Source organism: Cygnus olor, chromosome 3 (genome assembly GCF_009769625.2).
Source record: "Cygnus olor isolate bCygOlo1 chromosome 3, bCygOlo1.pri.v2, whole genome shotgun sequence".
In the NCBI taxonomy this organism is placed as follows: domain Eukaryota; kingdom Metazoa; phylum Chordata; class Aves; order Anseriformes; family Anatidae; genus Cygnus; species Cygnus olor.
Genome location: NC_049171.1, coordinates 84568370 through 84580791, shown reverse-complemented (window position 1 = coordinate 84580791; position 12422 = coordinate 84568370). Strand labels below are relative to the sequence as shown.

General features: G+C 36.6%; 1 protein-coding gene across 8 annotated transcripts in view; it reads left to right on the top strand.

Annotated features, from left to right (window-relative positions):
• Positions 1-12422, top strand: part of SMYD3 (SET and MYND domain containing 3) — a 384781-nt gene that overhangs the window by 322207 nt on the left and 50152 nt on the right. For all 8 annotated transcript variants that reach the window (XM_040551207.1, XM_040551201.1, XM_040551209.1 and 5 more), the window contains one exon: positions 9711-9798. In XM_040551207.1, the coding sequence (XP_040407141.1) occupies positions 9711-9798 (88 nt within the window). The remainder of the gene's footprint in view (positions 1-9710; positions 9799-12422) is intronic.

Genomic DNA, 12422 nt, shown 5'->3' with positions numbered 1-12422 from the left:
CTTCTTAAATTGGGTAGTCAATAATAATTCTCCAAAGCAGAAGTTCTTGAAATGACTGAAATGCTGGATGACATCTTTTAAGAGTATTCATATACTTCTTCTTTGATGCTATGAAACTGATATTCAGTTAGGGAGCAATCAAATTTGTTGGCAAAATTCTAGAGGCGGAACTCCAGATACTGTGCTCTCATAAGAGCTGTAGTTGTACAAAATGAATTCTACCTTTTTTATTCATGACTTTAAAAAAAAAAAAATTGAGTGGTCAGTGTGGATTTGTGCAGTGACATTGAACATTGAAGCAACAAGCTAGTGAGATAGGCAGTCAATTTTTATCAGCCCTCCAGGAACTGCTACTTTCACTTTTGAGATTTGTCAAATATTTTAAGGTATAGAGTAGATTAACAACTGTGTATGATCTTAATCATCTTGCATGTGTTTTTTCTAAATCCTAAACTCCCTGTGTTTCATATCCATTCATTCCAAAAACAGTATGCTCCAATAAATATTGTCATTTTACATTACAGTTTACATTAAAAAAAACCTAATTACTAAAACTACCATTTTATCAAGTGATATATCATGCATTAAAATTTTAAATTGTTTTCAAATGAGTGTTCAAAATAAATATCTAACTTTGTGTCAGTATATATATCTTCAGATGGAATCAATAATTCAATGGGCACAAATTCTTCAGTCACTGAAGCATAAACAGAACTTTGACACAGGAGTAACAACACCTCTACTTAGTAAAGTCATCTGCAAAAATACTAACTTCAATGAGGTTTATGCATGCATTGAAACTTAAGTGCACTCATGATTGTGGATCAGATTATGTGTGTGAATACCTAAATATTCTGAGAATTTCGGACCTACATGTCTCTTTTGAGCCACTAAATGTTCTCAGTGGCACCCTGCATGTCCACAAAGTGCAGTCTTAAGAAACAAAGCAGATTTGCCTTATAGTTGTCAGTTCAATTGTTAATAGAGCTAGGAATTGCCTTAACAAATGTGTGATGTCTAAGGCAGTCTGAAATACCAAGTACACGGTTACTAGGGATTAGGCTGAACAGTATCCTTCCTCAGGTAACCAAATTACCCAGAGGGTTTTTTTGGACTAAAGCTGGAAATTACAATGGAATTGCAAACGTGCCAAGAATTTTTGGGTGGTCTGGCATAGGGCCCTATTTCTCTGATGGTAAACTGTAAATACTTTCCTTTCCTTTTCCTCCCTTCCTCCCATCCTCTGGCCTTTATGAGTTGATAAGTAGTGAACTTCCATTTATTGCTCTTCCCATGGTCCAATCTGTTTTTATTTCAGTATGTAACTTATGCAGCTCAGATGGGGATTTTTTAGTCAGCTCTAAGCTCCTGAAATTAGGAGGTTTAATAGTAGTGTTCTCACAAACATAAAATTTGGTCTTGTTGCTTATGGAATGAACTACGATTTCCATTGTAGACATAGGGGTCTTGGACCTGCAAAGTGCCAAACATCCTGCAGGGGCCTCAGTGGTGGGGACCTCTCAAAGCTAAACTGTGTCCCACAGGGGTTTTGTGAAACAGTACTGAGAAAGGACTATGAAAAGAACTGGGGTAGCCCTTGTGTGATCATCACTCCTTTTTCAGCAAAAGAAGAAGTATATAGGGGTCACAGCTGAAAAATAAATATAGGAAATATTTTGGTCGGACAGCAGAATAATTAAAACTTCACTGAAATGACTACAGAATGTGTTAAATACATGTGCTTTTCATGTAAAGAGTCTCCAAGTCTGGGCTAGGAGCTATTGTGAAGTTTAGTGCATTAGCCCTATGTATTGTTTATATTCTCTTTAGATATCATCTTGCTTTCTTGCTAAGTAACCCAATATCCTTGTATGGTGCTTTTTGAGAGAAGAAATACTGTCTGTAGTGTTTTTCACTTAGATTTTTGTCACATAGAGTACATGCAAAACAGAAAAGCTTTAATAATAACTCTTGACCTGTGAGTGTCATTGGTCTTGAAAAAAAAAAGGAGACTGATATTCAAGACTAATGTAAAGCTTTTAGTTATTTTGGTGTCTTTTCTTATTACAGGAATTTTTACATATACACTCTAAAGGTTGTTCTGATGCCACACTTCCGCATTAAATCACCATAATCATCAGTTATATATAATGCTTACCAAATAGCTTCAGAGTGTGTCCATAATGACCCTGTTTCTACAGTACCCAGCATTTTCATGAATGAATTGGAAGTAATTGCAAAATCATTGCCAATAAAATTTGTGGATGACAAAGACTGAGAGAATAATAAACATTTATGAGGACAGGTAAATCATACAGAGTAACTGGAATTGCTTAGTAAATTAGACCTGTTGAAATAAAATATGCCACCACTGTAAAGGTAGAACACGTTCCACATCTGAAATGGAGATCTGCAACTGTGATTTATTTCACCAAACCTCAGACAGCTGCAGTATAAACATCAGCATCTGAGCTAGTTACTCTAGCCTTCTTTTATGGATAAAATGGAGAGAAAAAGGACGCTCTTTGACTGCTATTCATCTAATGTATTTTAGAAGTTTGTTTTAGAATAATACAGCTTTCACCATGAGAGTGCCTCTAAATTGAAGGCTAGTCCAAATGTGTACCTTTGGTCTGATGAATCTCGGTACGGGTATCTGAACAGAAATGAAAAATGTTATGTTTTTCTCTGGCAAAGATCATTGAGTCTACAAGCAGGGGAGTCAATAGGAGGAGGGATGTGATTTTACTGCCTCTGTAACATAAAAAATACAGATGCAGTATTCTTCAAAAATGCTGTTTAAAAATGTGTGTGTCCAAAAATAAATCACAGAAATGAACAGAAGTGGGTTGCAGTGGATAAGAATGGAGTCTGAGTCTGAAAGTAATGCAATTTTTTTATGTGTGCAGAACTGTGAGTCTGACATATTGGACTTGCAACTGGAAGAGGCAGAGAACTCTTTCCTCCTCTCTATCCTTATACTTTAAAACTTTATTAACTTCAAGGTGTTTATGGGATAAATTGGTCTGAGTCCCATTTAATTTTGTTAGATTAAACTGGATTTGTTTATCTTAATTTTCTCTTTATTAAAAGCATTCTATTGCAATAAATGTCCCACAGTTGTTCTTGATGTCTTATTTTAAGTTTCCAAGGAACACTATAATGTTGTAGTTAAGTTAGATAATGTTAAGGAAATTATATTCATACAACTATCTGAAGGTACTTGTTTTTTTCCACTGATTGTACACAGGGTTTAGAGAAACTCTCATCTTGATTTGATTGCCTAAGTAGTGTGCTTAAACATAAATGGTGTGAATGACTTAAATATTCTAGTACAATTTAGAGTATTACTAGCCCGTGCAGTTCTTTTGCCATTCCAGACACCAGAGTCAGTAATCCATGAAGATAAGTGCTATATGAACAGCTGATATCAATTACATGAGGTAATGCAGTCTGTCTCACAATGTACTGCACAACTGCAATATGGCATGCATGTGATGTGTCTTGTTTACGTTCAGAATTCAAAAATAAGAAGTACAAATTGAGTTTGTTCAGAGGCAGGGTTCACCCCCTCCTAGTAGCCTTACCCAGAACGTAACACTGATTTTCTTCTGCAGACAGATTAGCCTTGGAATCGCAATTGTCACCCTCTTCACAGCTGTATGGCAGAGCTGAGCTGTATGCTCAGCTTTTGAGGAGGATAACCTTGTGCATAGCTGAACTGGCACTTGTGGAGCTGGTGTTATTATTTTTATGGGGCAGGGCAGGGGAACGTTCGAATCTTTAGAAGTCACAGGTGAATCTGGGTCACAACAGTTCATTAGTCCAGGGCTCTGTGCACTGCCCATTTCATATACACATAGTTCATGACATGGTCATTTTCAAGACTGAAAGTGAGGGAAAAAAAAACAAAGCTTTAGGATTCAATAAACCACAGCCTTTGGGAGATCTGCAACAGGATCTGCAATATCTTCTCAATTAATGCTTTCCTCTGGCCACCATGTATAAAATAGTGAGTTACTGAGTTACTAGAAGCACACTTTCAGTTGTTGCTGCAAAATTAAATAGAATTAGAAACAGAAAACTGTTATTTATGCTTTCAGAGCATAATGTATTAGAGATCTATTTTGAAATGTCATGCCATTTTTTAAATGTCTGAACTCTTCTGACACCTTCTTCAATCAAAACCTAAGAAAAACTCTTTTAATTTGAACCCATTGAGTTGGTCAAAATTGTTCTTCCAGGTGCACATCTGTACTTGCCACTGAAATTTTTAGAAATTAAGCAAATCATAAAGTTGTGGTCAGCACTTTATTGTGAAATGTTCACATATTTCAGGTATCCATAGCTTTTAAGCTGTTAAAATATTAAATTTCAAAACACTTCCTTTTTAAAGATATTTTTAAAGCTTCCACAAAAAGAGAGCAGGAACAGAAATACATGGTGCTGCCTCACAGGATTATCATTATATAGTCAGATTTTGTGGCCAGAAGGAACCATTATCATCATTTAGTGTGATTTTTGTCTTGCAAAAATATACCCAATAATATTTCATATTAAATCCATAATTTTTGTTTGAACTGTAGTTATAGGCTTTTAATGTTGTGAAACTGACATTCTAGAGAAAGGATGAGAAGGAGAAAGAGAGATGTAGGAGTTACTTATTGTGTGGAGTTTCCTGTCCCCACTTCTCCCTTACAGATGGAGGCAGGGAGAGTTTCACAGTTTCTCTCCATGGCAAATTTCTGGTTTGTTTCTCTACCTCTGTCTGTGACAAGGAGAAAGAACCTTGTAGAGAGGAGAAAAAACCCATTTCCTATTTCTATGCTGTAGCCTAAGTATGAAAGGAGGACTAGCTCTTAATCAACCCTTTCATTGTAAAGAGACTCAGAGATGAAGAGCATCTCTGAAGAGCAATGGTGGGGCTGCAGGAGCACATTTGTGCAGAAGAGACAATGATGCTGATTCATTGGCTATTCTTGCTTTGGTGAGAGAGATGTCTTCTCCCTGAGGATGTCCACATGGGAATGTTTTAACAGTCAGCATTTTAAATATTGGGATAGCAAATATCAATGACTGCTAATGTTTGGTGCAAAAGCAGTAGTGCTTGAAATGAATAGGTAGGGGAAACTTTTAAGAAGTATGAGAAATGGAGAAATAGTCAGGGAAAGAAGAGTGGAGTAAACAGGAAGGAATGAGAATCATTTATCTGTACTTTGAAGATTTTGCTTCTTTCTAAGGAGAGGTCAGTTAAGGATGGGATGTGTTCAGGACACCAGGATAGCAAAACGGATAGGGAAAGAGCTAGTTCTTACAAACAATATGAAAGCAAAGGAATAGGAGGGAATGGAAGAGGTGAATCATTTTCAAAAGCTTATTTCTGTGGTGACTGATATATCTAACTGCTTCAGGAGATGGTGCTTTTATCATAAATCTTCCTATCACTTAATGCCAGAACTGTAGAACTTTTAAAGTTTGATCACCATGCAAATAGATTATATTCTTCATCAGATATACTCTAGTTTTCTTATTTCAGTCTTTTGTTGTTATTGTTTCATTTTTATAAGTGTCACTAATGGAACCTAACTGTGGAAAACTGGGTAGTATTTAAAGCAAGTATTGACATGTAGTGATGTCTTGTGTATCACAGACTATTTTTATGAGCATTTTCAGAGCATGCTGGACAGAGCTGCTCATGTGCTTTCTCAGGCTCCTGAAATACGTATCATAATGAGTATCTACAAATTTAAAAGTCAAGAGGATAATTGGATAAGAAAGCTGGATACACTCTGAAAGAAAAATAACAACCAATGTTATTTTTATCTAGAAGCTGTAGAAATTATGATATTCAAGAAAATATTTAAATATTAATACTTTTCTTGAATCCTTTATGCAGTTAAACCATTGTCACATTTAAGAAAGGAAAAATGGTTCTTTAGGGTAGTAGAATTTTCCTTTACAGAATATTTTTTCATCTGCCCATTCTGAAGAGTCAAGTAGATTTTAAGGGTGGAATTTTGTCTGGTCAAATTTTGTAGGTGAGCCCTTGTGTTTAATGCACCCAAACTACATTCAAGAAGATGTGAAGGCACACAGCACCCTCCTTTTGGTAGGTGTCAGATGGGAAGAGTTTAGGTTATAGCTTATTTTACTAGAAGAACCAAATATAACTGGAAATTGGTTTGCCTAAAGGATTTAGAAGCACTGCTCTATGCAGTCTGGGATAGTTAACCCAAGGGATAGGTAGTTAACGGAGATTTTCAGAAAGCTTTAGTATTAAGATGACAAATCCCCAGCCGTGTTTCATCAGGAAAGCTGTAGAAGCACCTGCTGCAGTACTAGAAGAATGAAGAGAGGGAATTGAAATGTTACTATTGCATTTTAACTCACCTTTTAATAGACAAATTTCCCCAGCAAATGTTTGAAGGAAGTGGAAAACAGGTGCTGGAATCATCTTCTCTCTGCAATAATTTGCTCAGAATAAGTCACAACATCAATTTTGTCTTTCTCTGTACCTTAGATTGTGGATTCAGCTAGCACATCCTGTGATACTTCTGCCTCCAATGGATTGTACCTATGTTATTAAGAGTATCACAGGGTTATGCTCTTGCTGTGGAAAAGCGTGTATTGCAGCTGTCTTTTCTGCTCTCCCCATGAGCCTTCAACACGTCTACTCTCAGTTTTCTCCAGCACACCTCAGTGTGTGAAATGAATTGTAAAGCATGCCAGCTAAAGTCATCATAAGTTTGTCATGCATTTCTGTGACTAGATTATTAATAAGTCTAATTATTTTTTTAGTCTAAGACACAAATATTTTGTTGTTTTGTAGAACAAATTCTTCAGTTTAGTGTTGATGTTAGAAATAAGGAAATTAATTAGGCACAGCATTGCTAACTCTTTTCTCTTATTCAAAAGCCTCTTTCTTTTCTTCAGCTAGAGTCTCCTTTTCTACAGATGACAAAAACTTGTTTTCCTTTATTGTTGGCAGCTCTGCACACCTGGAGGTTTGACTGGGAACATGTTCTGAAAAGAGGTGCTTTCAATGGGTGTTGCTCTGTGGAAAGCTAAATCTCACATAGCTGTTACTGCCATGCTCTTAGATTAAATTAAACAGTTTGGCATAACTATTAATCACTTCAATTATTTCCATAATTCCAACTCCAAGGCAGCTTTGTATTTTTAGCTGGCTTAGTCATACCACGTGGCCATGACTTTCAAAGCATTGTCCAAAGGAGAGAAACAAGTTACTTGGATAAAGCTTATTAGGCTGGGAGGCAGAAGTGTTCTCAGTGACAAGCCTTCCTGGTGGTTTTGCAGCCCCTGCTCGGCTGCCTGTTTAGGAGCAGCCACTGCACCTTGAACAAGAATGTTTAGGAGAGGACAGAACCTCTCTGGCATATGAAAACCTGATGGAGAGCAGTGTAAAAGGGTGAGCTGACCAGGCCTTTGCTTGTTGTTATGTAAGCCAATCCCCAAAATACTTCATTTTGAAAACAGAAAACCTATCGTTGAAACCCGGGACTGAAATCATTCCCAGAGCTGGGCATGATGCCCAGCTCCTTCCATCCTTAAATCTCTTACAAAAGGGATAAAGACCATGACTCCGGAGGGGGTTTTGAGGTTATTTGTCCATCCGACACTCCCTATCCTTTACCTAGATATGAAGCCATTGATGACTTAACCCTACGCACTAGTGCAAAGGTTAGAGGAAACCCCAAACTTGGACTGCTTGGTATTGTTAATAAAATTCTAGAAGACAAGGAAAAGCAACTCAAAAGAGTTATGTCAATGAACACTGTAACCTGATTTCATCCATTAGTCCCACTGTAGGCAAGGTGAGTCCTAATGGTGCTTCACATCAATCATTGGCTTGTAACTTGTCGAGTAGGTTTTTTTCTTTCAATTATAAATCAGTCTCAATTTCCCTTTTTGTGAGTTTTTAGTTGTAAGGCTTACTGTGTGCTACAAAAAGACTGAGAATTGTATTCGGGCTTAAAAGAATTTTTCTTTTTCACAAAGCTCCTTAAACCTAAAATTTCACAGAAGTCATTATTAATATCTAACAGGCCAGATTTATGTTTCAGATCTACCAGCGAGCAGCACTTGATCTACAAAGGTGTTTTAGAATTGGATTGTTGCAGGTTAGCAGGCTGAATTCAGAAATTGATGTACTCCCACAAAAACTGGGAGAGGTTATGCTGAAGCTGACAGATTTGCTGTCAGTCTCTTGCAAAGCTGTAACAGGGCTGGGTATGTCCATTAATTGTGCTGATAAAATGTCTACAACATAAGCTTGTTTCTCCTGACATTCACCTTATGTCTTTTGGTGGTAAATTCAGCTATGCACAAAATTATTTCCAGGTGAACTTTTTGATTGGAGAACTAATTGTGTGGGAAGTGCATGCACCAACTGTAGTGGGTTCAGGCTGCCCTCCTTGTAATCTGTATCCTACAGATAAGTGGGGCAGCTGATACCAATCTTGATTTAATCATACCAGGAATGCACAGAGGTCTGTTGTTTCATGGAGCAGATGGAAAGACAAAACTGCAAATTAAATGTGAAAGTGAGTGCTGATTCTCACTGTAAATATTTCCTGATTTGAATTTATGGTAAATAAGGAGCAGTAGAGTAAGAAAATTATGCTGTTCCAGACAGATAGAGCTTACAAGCTTTTTAATAGAGGTAGTGCTGTGATATACACAGTGAGCATCTGTTGGCTACAGAGTGGTTGGTTAGATTCAAACACACTTTCTCTGTTAATCTCCAGGCCTCCATCCCTGTTGAAGGGATCTTTGAGAACTGTATTTAAAATATTTCTGAAAGAATTTGCACTTACAACAGTCTTTTGAGAGTAGCAGAGCCTTTTGTAAGGAGAGAGATAATGAACTGCAGTGTCTTAAAGGCCAGATTTTTAAAGGTATTTAAGTGCTTGCAGCAATGGAAATTGAATATCTAGATGCTTTTGGAAGTCCCTCAAGATGCTTAGCTGTGTCTGTAGATGCTTTAATAAATTTGTTCCAAGTGGCTTGCCTAAGGTGCAGTTAGTCCCTGCTAGAGAGCTGGAAAAAGAAACTATTTCCCTTACTGCTGTAACCATTAATCATTTTTGCCTTCTTTATTATGACAAAGTGATAGGACAATATAACTGTTGTAATAGGGAAGAAATAACAATGAATTATAAAATAAACCAAAGTTCAGCTTTTTCTGAGTAGCAGACATTTCCCGTAAGCTCATGCTTACAACTGTAATGAGTGAAGGTAGGTTCCCTCTGCTTGTAAAGTCTCTATAATCAGCACAAAATTATATGTGAAACCCTTTCTACATTGCAATTAAGGGTCTGTGAAATATTAGGTAGCAGTTCTTTGAGGGAATTTGATCTTATTCATGCATTTTTGATAGTAAAATTCACATGCCACTGGTTATCTTTTCCAAATGATCGTAGTTCTTGTTATAAAATCTAGTATCTGGTTGGAGTATTTAGTATTTCCATGTCTGTATTCATTTCCTTGATATCTTCTCATTTATTTTCAAATACAGGGTGAGTATGAACATCAAGTGAAATTAATTTTTGTGCATTCCCAAAAAATAGTGATAAAATCCCCACAACTCGCTTATGTCAGTGAGATCTTTTAAGATAGTTTTTCATCATTACTGCATACTCTCAGTTTTACTGTCTTTCTAATCAAATGCTTTTGTTCCCTTTAACCAGGATGCTGAGAAATTGGCAGGTGAAGAGTGTGCCTGGAAAAAAGTCAAAGATGCTGTAAATGAAGTGAGATATCCGAAATCAAAAGAAGGTATCCTTTCAGTGACAGGCAACAGACTGTCATTCAGTTGTGAGCAGAATCCAGAGAGCCCTTTAGTAAAGCAGTTCATCTTTTGAGATTTTTTCCTAAAAGTTTCCATTCTTGTGTTGTTTTAAAAATAATTGTAATTCGTTGTTTGGATTTGATGATCTTAGAGGAGGTCTTTTCAAACCTAAATAATTCTATGATTCTATTTGATGTGAGTATATTTAAAACGTGTAATATTCCTAATTGTACTTGTGATATTAGAGCCTCTGATTACTTGGACTGAAACTGCTTCGTGGTAAGGCATAGCAGGTACCTGGGATGAAGAAGCAATATTTTGGCTCAGGTTTAGACTTATGTCATCGCAGTATACCACTTCGTATAAATCCACTTCTAATAAATCCACTTCGAAATCTCAGCACTTCAAGCTGAAATGCTGTTAAATTCTTTGTCCCGTTAGTTCCTTTATGAACAATCTAGGTTCTCACTCCTTGCACAGCATTGGCAATAACTAGGGCATAATTACAGTCAGGGTAACTGCAAGCATTATGGAATCACTGTAAGTTATAATAATATATAACAATAATTGATAATTAAGCAAATCGAATGGGATAATCTTGCACTAATAAACAGGAATGGAGCCTAATGGCCGTCATGTAGACATTCAATCCAATTAAAACACTACTAAACATCAACAACCGAAAAAAAAGACAAGTATAAGAGAAGTGGAGATTTTTACTATAAGAGCATGGCCACATTTATCCATCTCTTGTCTTCATCTGTTCAGTGATATTTCACTGACCATGAATTTCATCATATTGTAGCAAGATGCCTTACTGTTTTCCAAAACCTAGGCTGTATCTGGAGCTAGAGAGAATGAAATGTTCCAGTATTCCTTTTCAGCAGCATAAAAAAACAAGTTTGCATAATGATATTCCAGACTGGAAACCTGTAATCACATTTTTTTCTGTAACAAAAATAATAATAATTTTTAAAAACCTTACTTTCTAACCCAGACAGATTCAGTTTGTTAGCAAAAGGACTGTTGTTAAGGGAAATACTTATCTAACTTTAACAGTCATATAGTTTGTAGTCTGGTCTAAAGTCCTTTGTAGTCACTAGCTTGAAATGGGCAATACTGAATCTTCAGGCATTCAGCTGTAGTTCAGGGCCCATGTTTTAACCTGAATATTAAATTGTAAATATGCAATATACAGCTGCAATCATGTTGGTACCAAATGTATGGAGCCAAAATACTCGTGCAATTTAATGTCCCTATATTTAAATGCAGGAGAAATTGCACCTACTGAATTTTGCTAGGATCTTTAATTAAGTTTGCTAATTTCACTGATATTTAAAAATGAATCAAATGCACTGTAGTAGAAGGTATTGGGACTGATTGAAGAAAATGTCACTGCTGTCTGTTCAGCTTCTGTTCTCAGATTTAGGCAATTTGAAATGTGACATCTTTTCCTTCAATTGCAGCACAGTGCTGTACCAGTGCTAATTGTCATGAATTGGTGAATGTAGTACCTGAGGAGGGGGCTTGACATTTGTCCATTTGCCAAGAATGAACAGAAACCTTCCTTGCTGACTGAGGCACATACTCATTAGTTTCTGAAAATGTGTTTTTCTAGCAAATTAAATGAATAGCGTCCACAGTTTAGAAAGTTAGTGACTCCCAAAATCTGATCTACTGACTGTAACTGATACAGTGCTGTAATGCTAAATCTGCAGTTAAGAGAACTTGAAACATTATGTGTGTGCAGACTGTCGCAGAACCAAATTCTAGTTTAAGCATAAAAATTGAGATGCTAAAGCCAAGTGTGAGGGGATTATTGTGCGCTACGCAACAGCAGCAGAGCTGCTTGAAGGCTGCTCCTCTAGTCTTGGGACTAGATGTAGGACAGCCAGCTTCACTTTTGTCCTGTTGCAGCTGATAGTGAGTTCTCTAGTTTGCAGTTTGTGTACATGGAAATTTGGTCCCAAGAGGTTTTGCTATCAGATGCTAGTGAATGAACAAAGTAACATAATATAAATAAAAGCAGAGTACTACTATGCATCAGCTAAAATGGTAATCTTTAGTGCTGTAGTCAGTGCTTCATACTTACTACAAAAATTGTATCAGATGGAAATGCTATCCATCATTCTTCTGTTTGTCTGTCCTTAATCAGTTGTAAAGACTACATGGATGTTTGCCAGAGATATAGAGGTTAAGGTGCAATTTTATAATAACACATTCCTTCCCTTGTATGGTTCTTTCAATCCAAGGGCATGAGAGCAGTTCACAAATAATTAGTTTAGCCTTGTAACAACCATGCTATAAATTCTGGCCCAGCCACAGAGTGGTCACATTCTTAAATTTAAGTATGTAAATATTCCTGTGTTCAGGAAGGACTAATTACTTCATTACAGGGTTATCATTGCACACTTAAATCCATTGCTGCATTGGGGTGAATAACGTTTTCAGTAATGTCATGAAGATAATTGCTGAACGTCCTTGAGTTGATTGTATAGAAAGGACCATGAGAGAAGCAGTGTTATTACTTCTCTTACTATAATTCTTCTGTTGCTTGCTTGATTTGTTCTTACTGGTGTGTATGGTAACATTTTTAGTGTTTAAACTGCTT